Below are 22663 nucleotides of genomic sequence, written 5' to 3' on the forward strand. Positions count from 1 at the left end.
AGCCTCTCTGACTCCAGGGACAGTGTTCATGTAGGGGTCTTCCTGGGGACTTCCAGCCATTTTCCCTAGTGTGGGTCTCTGTCGTTGATCCATACCCACAGGACCTTCAGGATGGTCGCTGCCCTGATGCAGCTGGATCTGGGTTAACAGGGAGGAGCTGGACTTGCTTGAGACAATGTCCACTGGAGCCACAGCTGACTTGCAAGGTCAGCCTGGAATGGCCGTCTGTGGGTAGATCCAGGGGACAAGCTGTCATCTCAGTTGGGTTCTTTAAATACGAGAAACAGAAACTAACTGGGTAACTGACTGAGCTTATTGTAAAGATGTGCAGGAGATCTTAGGCCGAAAGAAAAGCCAGGGACCAACTTGAAAATGATGGAACAGGGCAGTAACTAAGGTGTGGTCTCCTAGGGTGCACTGTCAGAATGAATCAGCTCCAACCGTCTTCAGGCTTTAGGTCTCTCTGCTAAAGATCAAATTCCCAGAAGAGAGTCGGATCGGCCAGCTTTGGTTTCATGACTGCCTTTTGGCAAGGCAACTTTACTGGCAGCACTTAAGGGTAGAGGGTGGGAGTGGGGAGAGGAGAAAGTTATTTTATCAAAAGAAGATGCGTGGATGATGGACAGACCAAATTCCAGATGTCCATTCCAGGGAGACTTCCCCAATGGCCTGCTTAGGGGGATGGCAGGGGCCAAAGGTAGGCTTAGCAACTCAACTCAGTACATAGCTGATTTCTAGAGAGTTCAGTATCAGAAAGTGTTTCATTATAAAACTGGTGATATCCTCATTGAAGAAATTTGGAAATCACAGAAAAGTCTAGAAAAAATAATTTTTAAAAGCCATCTATGATTCTACTAGCCAGAGTTAACCGCAGCTAATTTTTCAGAGTGTGTCTCTCCTTTTTTTTTTTTTTTTACAGGATCTCACTCTGTTGCCCAGGCTGGAGTGCAGAGGTGCAATCATAACTCAACATAGCCTAGAGCCTCTGGGCTCAAGTGATCCTCCCTCCTCAGTCTCCTGAGTATCTGGGACCATAGGCATGTGCCACCATATCTGGCTAATTTTTAAATATTTTTGTAGAAGATAGGGTCTCACTGTGTTGCCCAGGCTGGTCTCAAACTCCTGGCCTCAAGCGATTCTATCCACCTCGGCCTCCCAAAGTGCTGGAATTACAGGTGTGAGCCACCACACCTAGCCTATGGATTCTTTTTTACAGAGTTGAGGCTACACTGTGTGCATATTTCATATTTGATGTTTAAGCACTGTGTAACCTAACTGTTAGAAAAGTGTCTTTGTAACATTGGTCTAGTGACTAGACTTGAGCTGTGGCTGTGCTACGTGCTGGAAGAGGCAGAGGGGACCTTCTTTGGCTCATTATTTCACCAACACTGGGGACCAAGCAAGTGTTGCCCAACTTGGGAAAGTGCCAAGACCTGCCTTTCATCCAGAGGAAGTTATATCTGGACATCAGCCAAGGTGAATGGGAGCTTCCATGGACATAGTGCTGCATACAGAAGGCCCTACTTCCATATTAGAATCCATATTAGAGTCCTTCTGTTATGAATAGATCACATTTCCATCTCATTATTAAAGAAGACACTACCTTTATTTAGTCACTTAAAATGATAAGAATATACTTCATGATGAAGAGTAAAATCACTAGGAAGGGCTAGGAGTAGTGACTCACGCCTGTAATCCTAGCACTTTGGGAGGCCAAGGTGAGCAGATGGCTTGAGCCCAGGAGCTTGAGACCAGCCTGGGCAACATGATGAGACCCCATTTCTACAAAAAATACAAAAGTCAGGCAGGCATGGTGGTGCATGGCTGTAGCCCCAGCTGCTGGGGAGGCTGAGGTGGGAGGCTCACCTGAGCTCAGGAGGTCAAGGCTGCAGAGAGCACGCACCACTGCAGTCCAGCCTGGGTGACAGAGTAAGACCCCATCTCAAAAAAAAAAAAAAAAAAAAAAAAAAAAATTCACTAGGAAGGTGGGATAATGGGAGAATCCTAGTTGAAATATAGCTATACCCATCTTAATAATGTACCTTGTATACACAGATGTGTGTATTTAGGCACCTGAACTTGTGTATTTAATAATATTAAACGGAAAGCTTGCCTACTTCAATCTTTGCTGACATTTGCTAAGGGATATAATTCAAGGTGATATAAGAATTCTCTGTCACCTGGAGCTAGAGAAATCTGTACAACTCCTGCAATTAACTCTCAGGAAAGAGTAGGCCATGTTCCTATTAATAGGGTCCACTCCTCAGAATCGAATCACAGTGGGATCACTTTTGAAGAGGTCAGAATTTGTCCATAGAGAAGAATCATTCAACTTTGCTTTTTGACTCATTGCACGTGACTCAACGGGCCAGCCTCTCATTCTAATACCTCTAGGGACACTTGTTTGCTAAGACACATTATCTGCACAGAAAAGGGCCTCCTAAGTCAAGGCTGGGGAACATCGAGCCATTGGGAATGCCATGCTTGGTCTAGTGACACCCAAGGGACTCCAGCTGAGGGGGCTCTCACCTCTCTATTACTCCTTCTATGAGCCTTTCATGGACTCCTTCACTCTCCTCATTTCTAGTTATTTTTCCCTGGGAGTCGGCTTCAGCCCCCTTTTTTCATTCTGAATTATCTTGCCTGCTTCCAGGGTTCCAACTACCTATGGAATTGTGGCTTCCTAATTTATAGTTCTAGCCCAGCCTTTCCTCAAATTCCAGATCCTCTTATCTACAGGATACCCCAGATTTCTACCTTAAAGTTGTCACTAGCACCACCTGTTCACCAAATCCCCAAACTTACTCTTCTCCGTGTGTTATTTTTATCTTGGTGGCACCAAGAGTCTGTCAAGCTTGAAAGCTGGAAGTCAGTACTGATTCCTTCCTCACTCCACCCTCACTCTGTTCACTAAATCCTGTTTAATTCACCCAGTCGGTCATTCAGTGAGTACATTTCAAGCACCTGCTATGTGCCAGGCATTGTGTTAGGTATCTACTGTGAAGCACAAATTGACAAGGTCCTTGCCCTCATGGCTTACAGTACAGCTGGTGAAACAATGTCATGAAGGAAATGTGTCCTAAGTTATGAGTGTTTAGTCTGGGAGACAGGGAAGGCTTCCAGAAGAAAGGAGGAGATCTAAAGGGTGCCTTAAGAATTAAATGAATGAAAGTCATAGGTGGGGAGTTCAATTTCTAAGCAGACAGAACGTCCTGTGTATGAGCTCTGAATGAGGTGGAAGGAATGAGGCACGCCCTTCAAGGGACTAAGGAACGACCTCTGGAAAGTGAGTGGTCTTCCAGGAAGGCCATCATGGCTGAGGGGTAATGAATTGCAGTAATACTGAGACGGGAGAGGAGAGTGGGGAAATGGGAGAGGCCCCATTGCTCAGCACCTTGTAAAGATTTTGGTCATTTTTTTAAGAGGACAGAGGAGACTTTCGAGGTGGGTGGGATGGTGGGTGGGGAAGGTTGAGGAATGACAGATTTCTATATGAAAGTCACTCTGGCTACAACGTGGAAAATGGATTAGATGGGGCCTGGGCAGAGGTAGGGGAAGGCGATCCCATTGGCTTCCTCCTTGCCATCCCCGTAGCCATGATCCCCAGTCCAGATTTTTGTTGTCTCTTCTTGCCTTGCAGCAGAAAACACCTCTACTACTGTCCCTAGCAACTTACGTTCAGTGTGGCTGTCTCACTTCTGACAATAGAAAATAAAATCAACAATCCTTCTTTGGGCTCAAAATAAAGTTCAAACTCCTTAGTCTGGCTACAGGTCCCTTCAAACCCGGCCCTTGTCTCCCTCACCAGTGTCACATCCAACCACTTGTCACCGATACCCTGTGCTCTAGCCCATACAAGGGAGAATCGAGAGCTGGACTGCAGTTTGAGGTGGAAGGACCAGAGGAGTAGAGGCACCGAGAGCCAAATCTGAGGCTGAGTCAGAGGTCTAGAATATTAACTGAACAGAAAGTAAAGGAAACCGGCCGAAGTGGGGGTTTCAGGCAGTTGGCTTCTAGCACCTTCAGGGAGTTGGCTATGAGAGCGTCAAAGACCACTATCTGGGAAGCACTCAGGGACAAGGCATCTGGAGGCTTGGATGCAAGACCAAAGGTGTAGTCGCTGGAAGGTGGTTCCCCAGGACAGGCCCCTGAGCACTGATAGATGGGAGCTTCAGGACAGGACCCCCAACCAGTAGAGAACTGAGGTTCCCAGACAGCCATGACCACAGCTGGCAAAGAATGGGCAGGACTCAGAGACCTGTAACTCAGAAGGTCAAGGGCAATGGCTGACTTGAGGATGACTTGGTAGGAGGAGAACGATGAGAACATTCTTTATATTCTACCTGTCTGGAGTCAGAATGAATTCTAGAACAAAAGGAGCAAGGCCAAGCTTCCAGTCAAGGCTAGAGCTAGAAGTGCGTGGAGAAAGGAGTGGGCAGCTCCTGCCTTCCCTGCACCAAGTTCAACAAACACACAGTCATAGCCATGGCTGGTCCCCAGAGCACACACAAGACAAGGATGTTAGTGGCCGCCCCATGCACCCCGGTGAGCTGTGCTCGCTTGGGAGACCCATCCTCCTTGAAGGTGAGTGAAATCTCAACATGAGTAAGGTTCTGAGAGTAGCCCTGTAACTCTGAGGAGGGCCTCTGGAGACCATAACTGTGTACAGTTCACATGGTAACCAGAAGACTATGACATACTTCAGAAGGCGGTGAGGTCACAGAACACAAGCTTTAAAGTAAGTGAATCATGTGTGCCTCATTTATTTTTAAAAGCAACTTCTGAGAAGGGCTTAGAACAATTTTTTTCCCTGAGTGCCATTTCCCACAGGTACTCGCAGAACAATAAGGTGTGACCATAATGGCTGCACTGAGTTGTCTCTTGGACAGTGTCAGAAGGGACATAAAGAAGGTGGACAGAGAACTAAGGCAACTGAGATGCATCGACGAATTTAGCACCCGGTGCCTGTGTGACTTGTATATGCACCCCTACTGCTGCTGTGACTTGCACCCATATCCGTACTGCTTGTGCTACTCCAAGCGATCACGCTCTTGTGGCCTGTGTGATCTCTACCCATGTTGCCTGTGTGATTACAAGCTTTACTGTCTGCGACCATCGCTCAGAAGTTTGGAGAGGAAAGCCATCAGAGCCATAGAAGATGAGAAGCGAGAGCTTGCCAAGTAAAATAACTTATTTTTAGATTTTTATAGTTGGTATATTAGCCTTATAAGTTGGAATAAGGAAAAATATGTGACAATCAATACTTGAACAAAGATTAAAAGGGTTCAGGATAATGACCCTGGTGACTTAGGAAAGATTTAAGGAAAGAAGAGTAAATGAGTTCATGATGGGAATTGTTGGGTTCTCAAAAGACAATGTAATGATGTTGATTGGCAAGGTCGTTGGTGGTTTATAGCAAGAATGCCAGTATGATAAATAATGTGGCTTTAATGAAGGGAAGAAACAGGGGGTGTCATTAAAAAGCCATTGGAAGCAGCAAACTAAACATTTTTCCTGGTTATGAGTAAAGTGATTTGAGTATATTTGGACTTACAGAAATGACTATAGGAGAAGTAATAATAATTGATCAAATCCTTAATGTGTGCCAGAGGCGTTACAAGCAGGAGAGCAAATTGAACAACAGAGGCATTGCCTTGGTCTTGTGGGAATATCATTCTCCTATCCCCCCACTCCAGACAAAGACTTACCTTGTGTCTGGAATTAGGTCTATCATGTTGGCCTCCCCTCTCATTCCAGCAAAGGTCTTGCAAATAAACTATGGACTGAGTTGTAGCTTTCAGGATAGACTTGAAAGTCTTTTTAATTGAATTGGGCAATTAAAAAGAGTCAGTTTAAAAAAATTTTGTTTTAGATTATATTTTCTTTTTACCTGAAGAAGCCTTTCCTTTTCTTTTTACATATGCCATTTAGTCTGCTACTGTTGATGAAAAAGATGGTTCAAAGTGCTATCCCTGGTTAAAGAAATAATACATTCATACACTGAAATCATAAGTAAACGTAGAAAGGATTGATGAAACAAACAAGCAAAGTGCAGAAAAATGATAGACAGACGATAGATAGATAGATAGATAGATAGATAGATAGATAGATAGAGTCTCTTGATAACAGTGACAGTGATGTTTCTTTGGAAAAAGCAATAGGAGGCCGGGTGCAGTGGATCATGCCTGTAATCCCAGCACTTTGGGAGGCCGAGGCGGGCAGATCACCTGAGGTCAAGAGTTCGAGACCAGCCTGGCTAACATGGTGAAACCCCATCTCTACTAAATACAAAAAAAAAATAAAAATTAGCCAAGCATAGTAGCAGGCGCCAGTAATCCAAGCTACTTGTGAGGCTGAGGTAGGAGAATTGCTTGAACCCAGGAGGCAGAGGTTGCAGTGAGCCAAGATCATGCCATTGCACTCCAGTCTGGGTGACAAAGCGAGACTCTGTTTCGAAAGAAAAAAAAAAAAGGATAATTATTGTCTAGGTCACCAGCCACCAATGGTCATGAATGAACCTCCCTCATAGCCTGGGAGCTTTCACCTGTAAATTCATCTATACTCTTTGAACCAATGTTTGTTTTTATTTCTTAGGGTATCAAGTTACATAAATTGCTCACACTTGAGGCAGGGGCTCTTTTAAAAATATTTGGTCCAAGTTAAGGTTTCCTTGTGAGCAGATCAGTATCCAGTCTCCTCCTACCTTTGGATACTTGAATACCCTTGTCCAGGTCTTTCCAGCCTCTGTCTCCTGGCTGCTCTCCTATCCCCAGACTCTACCAATTAAAATGCCTCTCTGTCCTGTGCCATCTACTCTCTTTATGCCTCTTTCAGGAGCCTTGTTTCTTGGCATGCAGTAGAAACAGCTTCAAGCTTAATCTCGGCAGTGTAGTTTAGGCAAGAGGTAATGCTTTCTCTTGTTTGTGATGCTCTTCCTGACAGCGTCTGGGTCTTTGCCTACTTTTTCTGTGCCTGCAGGCAGTATATGAAGCTGGTGATGTCTTTACATTAATTCCTGGATCTCGGAAATGATAACTCCAAGTCCATTTTAGAAATGACCTCAAGGCTTGTCCTCTTTATCTCTTCCAATTCACACCACCCTGTGAAATGTCTATGCTCTATTTCTGACAACTTGACATTTCACTCTCCAAAAGGGCTTAGTGTCATTTGCAAACCTAAATATTCAATTTTCCTGAATATGGGTGAATATGGGTGAAAATGTTAAACCCTGATTCTAGCCTCAGTCCCAGAAGGCCCCCACTGTAGTATTTTTTCTTCTAGTGCAATGCCATTTATTCTTATCTCTAAACTAGCGCCTGATCCATAACTAAATAGATACAGAAATATCATGTTGATTCAATTTTTTAAAACAATCTTTGGTGTGAAAGCTTGCCCAAGGCTTTTTGAGTTTAGAATTCATATTCACATGACCTTCCTCCCTTTTAAAGAATGCAAGGGTGTTGGTTAGTTATGACATATCCTTTCAGATGGCAGGCTGTGTTGTCCAGAAGGTTCTTTGCCCAATGTGAAGTGAAGACTCTCTGATCTGCAGTTATGTTGGCCTTCTTGAAACTGTTTTTCTGGGTCAGAGTCAATCTACTGTGTTTCTGGGTCCTCCTTTAATAACTGGTAAAAAGCCTCAGCCAACAGCTTCTTAATTCATCCCACAGATTTCTTGAGCACTCCTGACTATAATAGTCAGTTATTTGATTGATGTATGTGTAGTGTTTTCTTAGACTGGGCATAGAAAATCCAATCTAAGATGGGTGCAGTGGTTCACACCTGTAATCCCAGCACTTTGGGAGGCTGTAATGGGAGAATTGCTAAAGTCTGGTAGTTCGAGACCAGCCTGAGCAACACAAGGAGACCCCATCTCTACAAACAATAAACATTAAAAAAATTAGCCAAGCGTGGTGGCACATGCTTGTGGTCCACAGTACTCAGGAGGCTGAGGTGGGAGGATTGCCTGAGCCTGGGAGGTCAGGACTGCAGTCAGCCGTGATTATGCCACTGCACTCCAGCCTAGGCAATAGAAAGAGACCCTGTTTCAAAGAAAGATAAGAAAGAAAGAAAGAAAGAAAGAAAGAAAGAAAGAAAGAAAGAAAGAAAGAAAGAAAGAAAGAAAGAAAGAAAAGAAAGAGAGAGAGAGAGAAAGAAAGGGAGAGAGAGAGAGAGAAAGAAAAGAAAGAAAGGAAGGAAGGGAAAGAAAGAAGAGAGGAAGGGAGAGAGGGAGGGAAGGAAGGAAGGAAGGAAGGAAGGAAGGAAGGAAGGAAGGAAGGAAGGAAGGAAGGAAATCCAATCCATTTCCATTCTTTATTGGGCAGCTGCTCCAGAAGACAACATGTTGGCAGTGTCTTCCTTAGTAGAGACCCAAGTAAGCACCTTTGTTTCTTTAGCTTCTTTGATATCCTCTTTTCCTCCCCTAGAGGCAGGCAGTGGCCCTGTCTCTTCCTCCCTCTTCCGGATTTAGAGGGGCTGGGAGGACTGCATTGGTTTCCTTTGTGGGAAGCCATGCCACCCGCCTGATTTAAGTTGTACCCGATTCACCAGCACATTTCATGGGCTTCCCTACCCTCTGTCTTAAAGCTGGTGAAACAAAACCCAGGCCCTCCTCAATCCTGCCTTAGTAGTTTATTATCTAGTTCATGGGTGCCCCGCGTGGCCAGGACACCAGGCAGTCCTCGGGAGCAAAAGAACTTTGATTTACAGCTGTACTCTTTACGAGTACCTAGAAACGAATCCTGAGACCGTGTTTCTGTCCACGTACCCAAGTGTCTGTGGTTGGCACAACTCTCAGTGAAAAATTCCCTTGAAATCCCCACACCAGGGGCACTCTCAAAACTTCAAAAATCTGCCTCCTCATTTCTTGGTTCCCTCTTCATGCTCTGAGGATGAGGTTTTCACTGAATCCACTCTTGCTTGGTGAGGCTGATGAGTCAGGCCTCATGGTGAGCTCTTTGTGGGTTTAGAGGTGGCTTGCCCAGGTCTAAGCCCTCAGAGAAAGCTTTCTAGTCTCTCTCATTCTCTGACCCAGAGGTCGAAGTATAAGTGAGCCCTGTGGGGCTTTCTGGCTGGTGCAAGGCTGGCTCTTCCACTCGCACTGAGGGGAGCTCTCCCTTGTTTCCCTCTGTGTCCTCTGCAGAAGTGGAAGTGAGTTGGGCCTTTGCCTGCCTCTCATCATAGACTCTTCACATCCATACTTCTCACAGCTCAGTCACGCCTTGGCTGCAGGGGTAAAAGTCGCTTCCCATCTAGGCCAAATGCATTGCTATGATTTGGTTTGACCTTGTTGTTTAATGATAATAAGACTTAAAGCTTCAGATTTAGGGTAAGTCCATGTAAGATGGGGCCTGGTGCAGCTTGATAAAGAAGACTTACACTTTATTGAGTGAAACTGTTCCTAGCACTTCACGTTCATTTAAGCCTTGTAACATGGGTGACATATTGGGTGATATTATCTTGGTCATCTTACAGACAATGAAACAGATTCAGGGGCCATGTTCTTGATCACTAGGTGGTGGCAGAGCCAAGACTTGAAGCTGTGTGTGCCTGAGTCTAGAATCTGTGAGCTTAATCTCTGGTCAGTGGTTCTCAATGTGTGGCCCCTGAAGCAGATTAGTAGCATTACCTGCAGCACGTTAGAAATGCAGATTCGCAGATCCTCCCTAGACCTGCTAGTTCTGAAACCTCTGAAACTCTAGGGGTGGGATCCAGCCCTAGACCCAAACTGCTAATCTAATCATGTGTTTTTCTGTTGCTGTTGTTGTTTTGTTTTGTTTTTCTGAGATGGAGTTTTGCTCTGCCGCCCAGGCTGGAGTACAGTGGTGGGATCTCGGCTCACTGCAACTTCTGCCTCCTGGGTTCAAGCGATTCTCCTTTCTCGGCCTCCTGAGTAACTGGGACTAGAGGTGTGGACAACCACGCCCAGCTAATCAGCCACCTGTGTTTTAACAAACCCTGCAGGAGAGTCAGATGCACTTGTGCCATGCTGCCTGGCTCCCTGCTGAGTGACATTGTCCTCAATATCAACCCGAAGGCCTGGAGAAGAGAGAAAAGGCTGGAAAATAAGAGAAAGGGGGAAGAAAGGAGAAGAGAAAGAAAAAGATGTGTTGGAAAGAGAAGGATCAAGTTTAAATGGGACTTTGGGAAGGGGCTAAATTCAGGAGAAAAAGCAAAGTACTCCAACAAAGCCTAGAGGAAAGCCTGCCCCACCTGGTTCCCTGGTAGAGGTAGATATTTTTGACATCTTCATTACTTTATTCATGACCAGGCTGAATCTGATTTATATCTTTGAGAAGATGGCTGGGTATGCAGCTGGTCATTGCTGTGGGCAGCATGTTTCATATTTGGGAGTCTGGTTGTACATCCAGGTGAAATTCAGCATTAGCAGGGAGGAAAGGAGGCTGCACAGAGCAATAGACACAGGCACTGACTGCTAGCTTTTCCCAGCCTTCCTAAGAGGTTTCTGCAAGGGAGCTGATTTCTCTACATTTACTGAGGCTAAGCTTCGGCCCCATGATAACAAGTATAGGAGGCAAACTTCCTTTGCACAGAACCCCATAGAGCCATGGAAAATTCCAGGTGGGGTGATGGGGACATCACCAGGCAGGAGTCAAATTGCAAGTTCAGAGTTGAGTCTGATGAGTAAAATGTGGCTTCTGCAAGTTTCCCCTAAACCAACACATCTTCCCTGATAACCACTGACTTAGAAGCAAGAAGAAAAGGAAGCATGATCTGGCCAAGACTTTTTGGGTGACTTCCTGAAGACATTTGTGAGACTCTTGTGTAGCTGTCGCAGAGCCACAGGAACCAAAGCGACAAGAATAGAGGAAAAAAAGGAACCCAAGCAACAAAATACATGAAATTGTGCCCTGGGACCCAGGTTACTTAGAGGAGATGAATCTGGGCACTCACTTGGGCTTATAGACCTGGCTCCCAGTTCCAGCTTCTGTGGAGGTCAAGAGGGCTTTGCCAAAACCAGCTGTGGCCAGAGCCGGGGCCACTAGCAAGGACTCCTAGCTGGGGTCCTTGGCCCTCCTTTAGGAGTCCCGGCTGCATTGTCCTGGTGGGATTTGATGTTTCTCGTCTCATATGAGAAGATCTGAGCTGAACAGAAGTTTGATTCTCAGACCATGCACACACCGTGGGAGAGTCTTGAAAGGCCCAGAGAGTGCCCATCTTGCTCTGTGTTTCCCCTTGGCCTTGGCTGCTGTGGCTTTAAGGCTGTAATCCATCCAGAGAGGGTACCATGCCTGGAGTTTGGGCTGGTTCCCTGCATCTTTGTGGGCTATTTTCTGCCCATCCAGCTAGATAGAGTGCTTGTTCTCCTGCTTACCTCACAAAGATAGACTTCAAAGAGTCCAAAATTCTCCTATTTCTCCTTAGTGTGGCATAGGGTACACCCAGGGCAAGAAAGACAATCATGCCTCATGCCACCCCCAGGTTCCATGGGGCAAGAGGTAGAAATGGGGCTGAGGTCAGGTGTGGTGGCTCACACCTGTAATCCCAGCACTTTGGGAGGCTGAGGCAGGCAGATCACAAGGTCAGGAGATTGAGACCATCCTGGCTAACATGGTGAAACCCCCTTCTCTACTAAAAAAAAAGAAGCCAGGCATGGTGGCGGGCACCTGTATGTACTCCCAGCTACTCAGGAGGCTGAGGCAGGAGAATGGCGTGAACCCGGGAGGTGGAGCTTGCAGTGAGCCAAGATCTCGCCACTGCACTCCAGTCTGGGCGACAGAGCGAGACTCTGTCTAAAAAAAAAAAAAAAAAAAAAAAAAGAAAAGAAAAGAAATGGGATTGAATATAGTCCTCTGGGTGTATTACACAAGTTGTTTCTGTTTGCCTCAGTGTCTGCTGGGACTGAGTTCTACTTGATCATTTTATAATTAACCACTAAGAGTCTTGATTTGTAACTTTCAGTACAAGGTAGTGAACACTCAAACTGCTAATCTAATCATGTTAGGGCTCAAGTGGAAAATACAGATAAAAATCAGTATGTATAGCATGATTTCATAAGAACACATACAAAACTGTCTCTCTTTCTGCATGTATATAGAACTACACACACAACAAAGTCAAACACCAAAATGCTAAGAGTTATATGAGATTATAGGTATTTTTAAAATAGTCCATATGTTTACTTATCTGTATTTTGAGTCTTCTACAATGAACTTGTATAACTTATGTAACAAAAAGAAGTAACTGCATAAACAAAATTTAACATACAAAAGTGATATGGTGATAATTACATCTGCATCACAGTTATTATTGTGAAGATTAAATGAAATATGACTTTAACATGCTTAGCACTTTCCATAGCACACTGAAAAAAAAAAAGACAAAAACTTAACATCCTATGTGCCAAGCATTATTGTAAATATTTTCTTGCATTAACTAATTTAAGCCTCACAGCAACCCAATGATGTAGACTATTTTTATTGCCCCAGTTTTACAGATGAGGAAACTGAGGCACAGAGAAGTAAGTTATCCACATGGCAGAGCCAAGCTTTAAACCTAGGTACACCAATTCCACAGTCTGTTCTTAGGCACTTTGCTTTACTACCTCTTGACGGATCATAACTGATCAATTAGTGTGAGCTGCTGTTATTGCTTTTATTAAGGATCTACACAATAGAACTACTGAATAGCAAAAGGTAGCTCTATAGGAACCATGGTAGCTCTGCAGTGAGAACAGAGCAGAGCGCTGATATGTAGCATTTTCCAATTTCCATGGTGTAAATATCCTCATCACGACTATGATTGATTTCAAGCTATCAGGGTGCAGTACTAAATGGGGAGTCAGGAAGAGATGTGCACTATCAGCTCTTGCTAGCTGATGCGATCCTGATTCAGGACACCACTGGCAGGCTGTTCTGTATCTGATCAACATGGCCCCACCCAGCTGACTGCATTTCTGCTGGTGCCAGCTGTCTAGAGCCTCGAGTGACTTCCCAGCCTGGAGGAGCCAGGCCCTGCTGGGCAGAGCCAGGCCAGGACTCTCCTGCCATCCTTGTTTGATTGAGCTTTCAGGCTGTCTCTGTGCAATTGCCAGAGGTAGCACCTGTCCTATGAACCAGTAGGGCTGGGTTCTAAAGTTGACAGCCATCTCTAAAATGCAGATTTTAAATGGTATCTTAATAGTTACATACCATTTTTTAATCTATATAAATACAAAATATAATTTATATATATAATTTAATTATAACTATATACACAATTTAATTATAGTAATAATGAGAGTGATAATAATTAAGCAGGATTTATAATGTACCAAGCACAGTGCTAAGTAAAATATCATAATCTCATCTAATTCTCCAATAGCCCTATATGATGCAGGCATTAATATAATTATTATCTCCATTTTGCAGATGAGGAAACTGAGACACAGAGGGGTTAAGGAACCTACCCAAGGATGCATAACTAATAAAAGGAGGAGCTGGTATTTAAACACGAGAGAAAGATTTGGAAGGGCAGGCAGCATGCATTCATTGTGAATAGCGGTGTACTTGTGGGGCCGTGTGATTCACATGGGTGGACCACACTTTTTACTTCATGCATTTGTGTAAAGTTTATTTTCACAGTGGCTAGTGTTAACTTTGGCTATTTCAAAAGCTAGAAATCAAAATATTGCTTCTCAAGCTGTGTCTGGATTCTGAGGTCTGAGCTCTCTCCCACCCTATCCCTTTTCTCAATTCCAGACTGAGAAGAACAACAAATAGAATTCTGGCTTCCTCCTGCTGTAGCAGTAACATTTTAGGATCAGTGAATGTATGCGGTTTTGAACCTGATCAAGTCAAAGTTCGAGTGAAGGATGGAAAGGTATGTGTGTCGGCTGAGCGGGAGAACAGGTACGACTGCCTCGGATCGAAAAAGTACAGCTACATGAACATCTGCAAAGAGTTCAGCTTGCCGCCCTGTGTGGATGAGAAGGATGTAACATACTCCTACGGGCTCGGCAGTTGCGTCAAGATCGAGTCTCCTTGCTACCCTTGCACTTCTCCCTGCAACCCTTGCAACCCCTGCAACCCGTGCAGCCCCTGCAACCCCTGTAGCCCCTGCAGCCCCTGCAACCCATGTGACCCTTGCAACCCGTGTTATCCCTGTGGAAGCCGATTTTCCTGTAGGAAGATGATTTTGTAAAGTGCACATAGGAACCCATTACTTAATAGAAGTCAGCTACTCCACCCAGGCAGCTCTCTCAATGTTTCTCCTCTCCTTCCCGTGGCCCCTGTTGTTCAAGTACGTAGGAAACTGAATACATAATTGCAATCTGCTGGTGTTGTGTGAAAGTCTTTTGGTTAAACCCACTGCAGGAGCCCTGCAGAGTTAGTGAACACTGGAATAATCAGTGGATGGGAATAGAAGGATGATATATGGTGAGACCCACCCTCCCACTCCCTCCTCCATACCCAACTACCTCCAAACTCCAGGAGAAGACACTTTTCTGGGGGGCATCCCTAGACATTGTTTTCCAGATGATCCAGTGAAATGGCCTAACCCAGAAACCAAATGGTCAAAGCAGAAACAGATTAACTAGAGTTGAAGGCAAACACATTTTCAAAGCTACTGCAGTAGGGAGTCCTGGAAAGAGACTCCTCAAGCACAGTGGGGTTGTGGTTTTACTGGACAATGATCAGAATACAAAAAGTATGGGGTGGTAGGTGGGATGAGGGGCATGTTTGCTGGCCAAGACAGGGTGGCCATACAGCTTGTCATTTTTCAACATTCCTGTTGAATTGGCCAGCTCTGGTTAGCATATGGATGCTAAACAAAACTTTAAAAAAAAGAAAAAAGCAAAACTGAAACTAAACAAACCAGCTTTGGTTTGCAACCTGCTTAAGATTTATTACAACTATCTCTTTTTCTGTTTTTTTTTTCTTTTTCTTTTCTTTCTTTCTTTCTTTTTTTTTTTTTTTTTTTTTTTTGTTGTTGTTGTTGACAGAGTCTTGCTCTGTCCTCCAGACTGGAGTGCAGTGGTACAATCTCAGCTCACTACAACTTCTGCCTCCCAGATTCAAGCGATTATTCTGCCTCAGCCTCCTGAATAGCTGGGATTACAGGCGCGCAGCACCATGCTTGGCTAATCTTTTTTGTATTTTTAGTAGAGACAGAGTTTCACATTGTTGGCCAGGCTGGTCTCGAAATCCTGACCTCAGGGGATCCACTGCTTTGGCCTCCCAAAGTGTTGGGATTACAGGCATGGGCCACTGTGCCCGGCCTCTTTTCTTTTCTTTTTTTTTTAGACAGGGTCTTGCTCAGTCACGAAGTCTGGAGTGCAGTGGTACAATCATGGCTTACTGCAGCGTTGATCTCCTGGGCTCCAGTGATCCTCCCACCTCAGCCTCCTGTGTAGTTGGGACTACAGGTGCATGTTACTAAGGCAGGCTAAGTTTTGTATTTTTGGTGGAGACAAGATTTTGCCGTGCTGCCCAAGCTGGTCTTAAACTCCTAAGTTCAAGAAATCCACTTGCTTCGGCCTCACAAAATGCTGGGATTACAGGTGTGAGTCACTGCATCTGGCCTGTCTCCTTTTCTTAATTTCTGAAACTGCTTTTAGACACAGAAGCTCAATTCAAAGGTCAGTAGTGGAAAAGTACAGCTTTCACAAAACGATAGTGTAAGTCACCTGAACTTGGATCTGCCTGGAGGACACAGCCCATAAGCCAGGGTTCTTTATTACCAGGATTGAAATAAGTGTAAAGAAAGTACGAGATGATGGGGAAGAATCAGAATGAGGATACTGGCTGGTTTCCAACCTGACTCTCAGAGGGAAAATAAAACCCTCCAGTTTGCACAGTAAGTAAGTCTCTTCCTGAGTTTCAGCGGCATGTGGGTGACAGCAGTAGTTCTCAGCATTGGCTGCACATGGGGATCACTTGGGGCGCTTTAAAAATATGGATGCCAAGCAAAACATACAAAAAAAAAAAAAAAAAAACTAAACTAAAACTAAAAACTAAAAAAGGCAAAAATTAAAGCAAAAGACAGATGTCTATGTCCTTTCTCCAGAGAACCTAATGTAATATAGATGAGATGCAACCTGGGCATTGTGACTTTGAAAAGCTTCCCAGGTGATTTAAGAATGCAGCTAAGGTTGAGAAGCTCTGGATGGGATATTAAAGCTATCCCAGCCTTTTATTTTAAAAACTTCCTTTAGGCCAGGCACGGTAGCTCTCCTCTGTAATCCCAGCACTTTAGGAGGCTGAGGGGAGAAGATCGCTTGAACCCAGGAGCTGGAGACCAATCTGGGCAACATAGCAAGACCTCATCTCTGCTAAAACTTTATTTATTTATTTTTATTTTTTGAGACAGAGTCTTGTTCTGTTGCTCAAGCTGGAGTGCAGTGGTGCAGTCTCGGCTCACTGCAACCTCCGTTTCCCTGGTTCAAGCGATTCTCTTGCCTCAGCCTCCTGAGTAGCTGGGATTACAGGCATGCACCACCACGCCCAGCTAATTTTTTGTATTGTTAGTACAGATGGGGTTTCACCATGTTGGCCAGGCTGGTCTCTAACTCCTGACCTTGATCCACCCGCCTTGGCCTCCCAAAGTGCTGGGATTACAGGCGTGAGCCACTGCGTCTAGCCTCTACTAAAAATTAAAAAAAATAGTTAGGCGTGATGGCGCATGCTTGTGGTCCTAGCTACTTGAGAGGCTGAGGCAGGAGGATCACTTGAAGCCTCGGATATCAAGGATGCAGTAAGCTATGATCATGCTACTGCACTCCAGCTCGGGCAACAGAGCAAGACCTTGTCTTAAAACAAACAAAAATTCACAAACAAAAAGCTTCCTTCAAGTTCAAGGCTGAAGAATATTGATGGTGGTAACAGACATATTTTGCTTTCAATTAAGGGAAGTAATGGTCCTCTAACAGAAGTGGTGAATAAAACATATTGAACATTTCAAAAATTTACCTGTATAAGTATCATGCCATGTTTTGAATACATGTTTATAAATATCCTATTTTCTAAGGTATAAATTTTTGGAAAATGAATTTGAAGAAATTTCACCCTAGAGAGTCAATGGGATGCCACTGGGGTCTTTTGGCAGCCACCACTACTTCTTAAATGTGGAAAATAAACACTAAAAACATATTTTTACAAACTTGAAGCATTTATCAATAATTTTATTTTGTCTTATATAAAGCCACTGAGGTCCTAACCCGTTGGATAAGCAGGAACTTCTGTCCTCTGGTGGGTGTCATTCCAGGACACTCTTAGGAACAGTTCATTCTTTGATTCACTCACACACTGACCCACCCTCCTTTTTATTGGTCCTGCAGCTCATCCATTCATCCATCAACCTGCCAGCCAGACTTTATCATTTTGAATGCCAGATACTGTGCTCTGCAACAGGGATGGAGGGAGAAAGCACCCTTTTCACAAATGCCTCACATTAGACTCAACGAGGGATGCTATAAAGGGGCTCAGGGTGGAGGGTGGAGAGAGCCAAAGAAACTGAATGTGCAAGAGCTAGAGAGGACAAAGGGGCCTTCCAGACTGGCCCTGGGCATTCCCAAGGTTTATTGTCGACATCCCTGTCTCGAAGGAAGCTTCAGGTAAGCCTGAGTCTGACCTGCAAGGAACTGGTGGCCTTGGTGTGCTCACCACCCCTAATAGGGAAAGACTTGCTAGAAAGACAAGGCTGTATCTACTGAGTCCACTGCTCTGAGTAATTCACAGCGCCAGGAGCTTCTGTATTTTAAGGCAAGACTAAGCTCCGTGATATACTTGTCAGCGCACTTGACAGTGTGGAATCAAGAAGTAAATCATACAGTGTGGGAGGGAAGTGCCCTCCAATCTCAGAGAAGGTGTGGGGAGGGGAAGCAAGCCTGGGTGGGAGGCAGAGCCTGGCTGTGGGCCCTGTCTGAGGCCTGCAGGAAAGGCACAGAGCAGGGCTTAGTCCATGAACTAACTGGGTTTCTGGGGATGGGGAGGAAGTTGATACAAAGGAGAAGAAAGAAGAAACATTTGCTGCTTTCAAAATTGCCCTTGGCTGGTTGGATGAACCCCAGGGCTCGGACAGCTCTGCTGTGGCCTTTAATGCAATTTTGTAGGTCCGGGTCCAGCTGTAAACACCCGACTCCATCTACCTGGGTAGGAGATGGGAATGAGGGTGACGCTTGAAGGGTCAGAAGAGATAAATCAGCCCACATGGGAACTGAAAGATGAGAGGCTCTGAGCTGCTTCACTGCCCAGCACATGTGTGATGAATGAACATATAAACCAGGCAAATGTGCCACCTTCTAATAAACGTGTTTGGTAATACTGTAGAACTAAGAGCAATGAAGATAATTATACTTCTTTATTATTATTATTATTATTATTATTATTATTATTATTATTATTATTGAGACAAGGTCTTGCTCTGTCACCCAGGCTGAAGTGCAGTGGCACAATCTTGGCTCACTGCAGCCTCAAATTCTGGGCTCAAGCAATCCTCCCACCTCAACCTCCTAAGTAGCTGGAACTACAGGCACATACCACCATGCCTGGCAAATTTTATCTATTATTTTGTAGAGATGGGATCTCGATACATTGCCCAGACTGTCCTCGAACTCCTGGCTTCAAATGATCCTCCCGCCTCAGCCTCTCAAAGTGCTGGTGTTACACCTGTGAGCCACCACACCTGGCCTGACCATTACACTTCTTAGTGTTCATGGAATAGATTTTAGAGCCAAAGAGCTATTTCACCGAGTTAGAAATTTAAAATTTCTTGGGTATAGGACCAGGGAGAATCCATATCCAATGACTATCTTGTATTATTTGATTTCTTTTAAAGCTCATGTAGTGGATTGTTTTATAAAATGATATTGTTGGGACGGGTGTTGTGGCTCACGCCTGTAATCCCAGCACTTTGGGAGGTTGAGGTGGGTGGATCACCTGAAGTCAGGAGTTCGAGACCAGCCTGGTCAACATGGTGAAACGCCGTCTCTGCTAAAAATACAAAAATTAGCTGGGTGTGGTGGTGGGTGCCTGTAATCCCAGCTATTTGGGAGGCTGAGGCAGAATCTCTTGAACTTGGGAGGTGGAGGTTGCAGTGAGCTGAGATCACGCCATTGCACTCCAGCCTGGGCCATAAGAGTGAGACTTCATCTCAAAAAAAAGAGAAGAAAATAAAGTGATATTATGAAAGATCTTCAGGTGACTGTTCTTAAGTCATTGTAAATAGTTTTATTTAGTGAGTTCTTCATGTCCCCAGAACTAATGGAATAAATATGTTTTAAAATTATTTCAACTTCTCTTCCATGCACAAAAATTCCTTCTTCTCTCTCTGTCTCTATCTCTGTCCCTCTCTGTTGCTTTCTTTGTCTCTCTTTGTCTTCCTCTCTCATTTAAGTGCCTATGAGTGTCACAGGTTAGAAAAGTTTGGGACACTCTCATTTAGCTCTTTGGCTGAGGACATTATGCTAAAAGTTAAGCTAAAATGGATACTGAAACCAGAAGATGGTGGGTTTGTAAAATAAGTAAGGGGAGAGGATGTTGCTGTGTGACCCAGATGAATTCCAGTAAAGTTTGTAGGGTTTTTGGCTTTTACGTAGCACAATTATCAACCAAGGCCTGGATGAGTCACATGGTTTGTGATCCTGGGTGGAAGATGGACTCAGAATTTATCCTCAGGGAGCAACTGCTTTTATTACTAACCTGGAAGCACTTTCTTCCTGTCTAGAGCTGCAGTAAGTATTTGTTCTTGTCCCTAAAGGTATAAAACAAAAACAAAACACACCCCTTGCTTAGGCCTCTGGATCCTGATGAGTGTAGAGCATTTGAAAATCAGACTTGAATACCCATCTCCCTGAACCACACCAAGACCTGTGACTTGTAGCCACACAGACATCAACAACGCGGTGGATGTAAACCTGGCCTTGGACAGATGACAAAGGTAATGATTCCAGACCATCAAGTGTGCCTCAGAGAATGTGTCAGTGACAGGAAGAGTCCTGGAGCCAGGACACCAGGCAGGGTGCTTGAAATCCAGCAGTCACTGTTCTTGGGCAACTGGTCCACCATTTAGAAGCTCTTGCAGTCAGCGGGTCATGTTTCTCTTCACACAGTACAGAGTACCTGCAAGGGGACGAGATAACCCCAGGTGGTTGAAATAACTTCTGCTTTTAGTGGGATGGGGGCCACCGAGCATCAGAATACCTAGAATTTCCAGTCTGAAAGCCTCAGAGGAAAGATAGCCCTTCTTTTCAACTCAAATTTTAGTGATAACTGCATTTTTATTCACCAAACTAAGGAAAGTGGTCTCAAAAGAGTTTTACTCTGGTTTGTGAATTTAGGGGTGGGAGTTGTAAACTATTTTGTTATGCTCATGAATTCTGTAGGTCAGAAATTCAGATGGGACATGGCAGGGATGCTTGGTCCCTCCCATCTGGGAAGATCCGAATGGCTGGAATCTTCCGGAGGCTTCTTCATTCCCTGACACCTGGGCTGGAATGACTCCAGGGCTGAGCTGAGCTGAGTTGACGCTGTCCTATGGTTTGTGATTTTAGATGAAAAGTCTTAACAGCGGTGTAGAGCATCATACTTCATTATACACACAACTGGGCTTTTATTGAAAACAACATAACATCAAAAGAATCACAATATTTAGCATTTAAAATGTTCCCCTAATAGAACCTTTGGGATTAATACTGCTTTAGAAGGAATATGGCCACCTCATCTGTGGAAACAACTACAGTCAGACACACTTCAATAACCTTTCTTCATTGTTTTTTTTTTTTTTTTCCCAATTATATTTCTGTTTTTCTTTTTCTTTTTCTTTTTTTTTTGAGACGGAATTTCCCCCTCGTTGCCCAGATTGGAGTGCAATAGCACGATCTCAGCTCACTGCAACCTCTACCTCCTAGGTTCAAGCGATTCTTCTGCCTCAGCCTCCTGAGTAGCTGGGGTTACAGGCATGTACCATCATGCCTGGCTAATTTTTGTATTTTTAGTAGAGATGGGATTTTGCCATGTTGGCCAGGCAGGTCTCAAACTCCTGACCTCGGGTTATCCACCCACCTCAGCCTCCCAAAGTGCTGGGATTACAGGCATGAGCCACTGCACCTGGCCTTATTTCTGGTTATTAAAACCATTTTAATTAAAACGGATCAAGGCTTAGTGTTGGCATATAAATATAATGAGCGTGTATTCCAGATTTTCTGGGACAGCTCAGATTTCTAATGAGCATCTCTTGGTTTGGGGATGGGAGGATATGGTCCCCTCATGTTTCCTGTGTGGTCAGGGTCTCCTAGTGAGGTCTTTAGGAGCTAGCACAGATCCTTCAGATTACACCAGAGATGGCAATAGAAATAAGGGTACAGGGACAAAAATGGTGATTGAGACAAGCACCTTGGAGAGCCGTGTGAAGGTGGTAGGAAAGCACGAGGCCAGGGTTTGTCAGAGTAAGACTACTTGATCATAGATTAGGCGACAATCCTGGAAGAGGAAGTCGGTTTTCTTGAGTCAGCAGCTTAGTCACCTTCCGGTAGCATCAGTGTCAAATGGGTTTTAGCCTTTAGGGACTGGCCATGCGCTTCGGAGGTAGAACCCCATGTGGTTGGAATCACTTCTGCTTTTAGTGGGACAGGGGCCACTGAGTGGGATGGCTCTACTGCCTAGGAAGGGGGTGGATTCTAGAAGGGTGTACCCAGGAATTCATTTGTGGTTGAAGCCTCTATTCCTGCTTCATGTGAACCCACATGAGGACTTACTCTGTGCAGGGCAGCCTGCAAGAAGCTGGGCAGGATACAGAATGGCCATGACCGGAAATGGCTTTTAGCAGTTTTTAATCTAGTGTGGAAGACAGACATATAAACTGATAAGTGGCCGGAAGTGGTGGCTCATGCCTGTAATCCCAGCACTTTGGGAGGCCGAGGCAGGGAGATCACTTGAGGTCAGGAGTTTGAGACCAGCCTGGCCAACATGGTGAAACTGTGTCTACTAAAAATACAAAAATCAGTTAGGCATGGTGGTGTGTGCCTGTAATCCTAGCTACTTGGGAGGTTGAGGCATGAGAATTGTTTGAACCCAGGAGGCGGAGGTTGCGGTGAGCTGAGATCATGCCACTGCACTCCAGCTTGGATGACAGAGTGAGACCCTGTTTCAAAAAAAAAAAAAAATTTAAATTTAAAAATAAATAAACTGGTAAGTGACAATGCCACCTTATCAAGGATACCTGTTGAGGTAGAACCAAGCACTGAGGGGCACAGGAAGGACAAAGCCACTAACCATGGGGTGACAGGAGTGACTCAAGCCATATCATGCGGGTCACACACAAGTCCTTTCTATGCCTTCTTCTCCCCTCAGTGAAAAATTGAGAGGAATAACAAGAACTTGCTCCCCAGGTCTTGGGGGATTTAATTCTCCTGGGAAGTAAGGTGAGTGAGGGCCTTCTGAGAAACCCCTTGTCCTTCCAGGCTCTCTTTGCTTCTCTCCCTGTGTTCTCTACTTAGGCGCCTGTCAGAGTCCAGGCAGGAAACAGAGGACACTCCGCTGGGATTCTGACAGGCTTTAACGAAATGGTTTTACAGAAGCGAGGGTGGCTCCACGTGAGTAACAAGGGATGCTGTGCAGACAGCAGCTACCAGCAGAGAGAAGCTGTCCTTGCACTGAGCCTAGAGAGGAGGGAAACAGTGGTGTTACTGGTGCCCAGAAAAGAGCTAGATCTCTGGACCCAGTGC

General features: G+C 44.7%; 1 protein-coding gene across 1 annotated transcript; it reads left to right on the forward strand.

Moving 5' to 3' along the window:
- The first annotated feature begins 4721 nt into the window (after positions 1 to 4721).
- Positions 4722 to 14275, forward strand: ODF1 (outer dense fiber of sperm tails 1). Its single transcript, XM_023225577.2, has 2 exons — positions 4722 to 5180; positions 13701 to 14275. Exons 1-2 carry the CDS (start codon positions 4861 to 4863, stop codon positions 14140 to 14142), a joined length of 762 nt encoding a protein of 253 aa, XP_023081345.1. The 5' UTR covers positions 4722 to 4860; the 3' UTR covers positions 14143 to 14275.
- The last annotated feature ends 8388 nt before the right edge of the window (positions 14276 to 22663 follow it).

Source organism: Piliocolobus tephrosceles, chromosome 7 (assembly GCF_002776525.5).
Source record: "Piliocolobus tephrosceles isolate RC106 chromosome 7, ASM277652v3, whole genome shotgun sequence".
Classification (NCBI taxonomy): Eukaryota; Metazoa; Chordata; class Mammalia; order Primates; family Cercopithecidae; genus Piliocolobus; species Piliocolobus tephrosceles.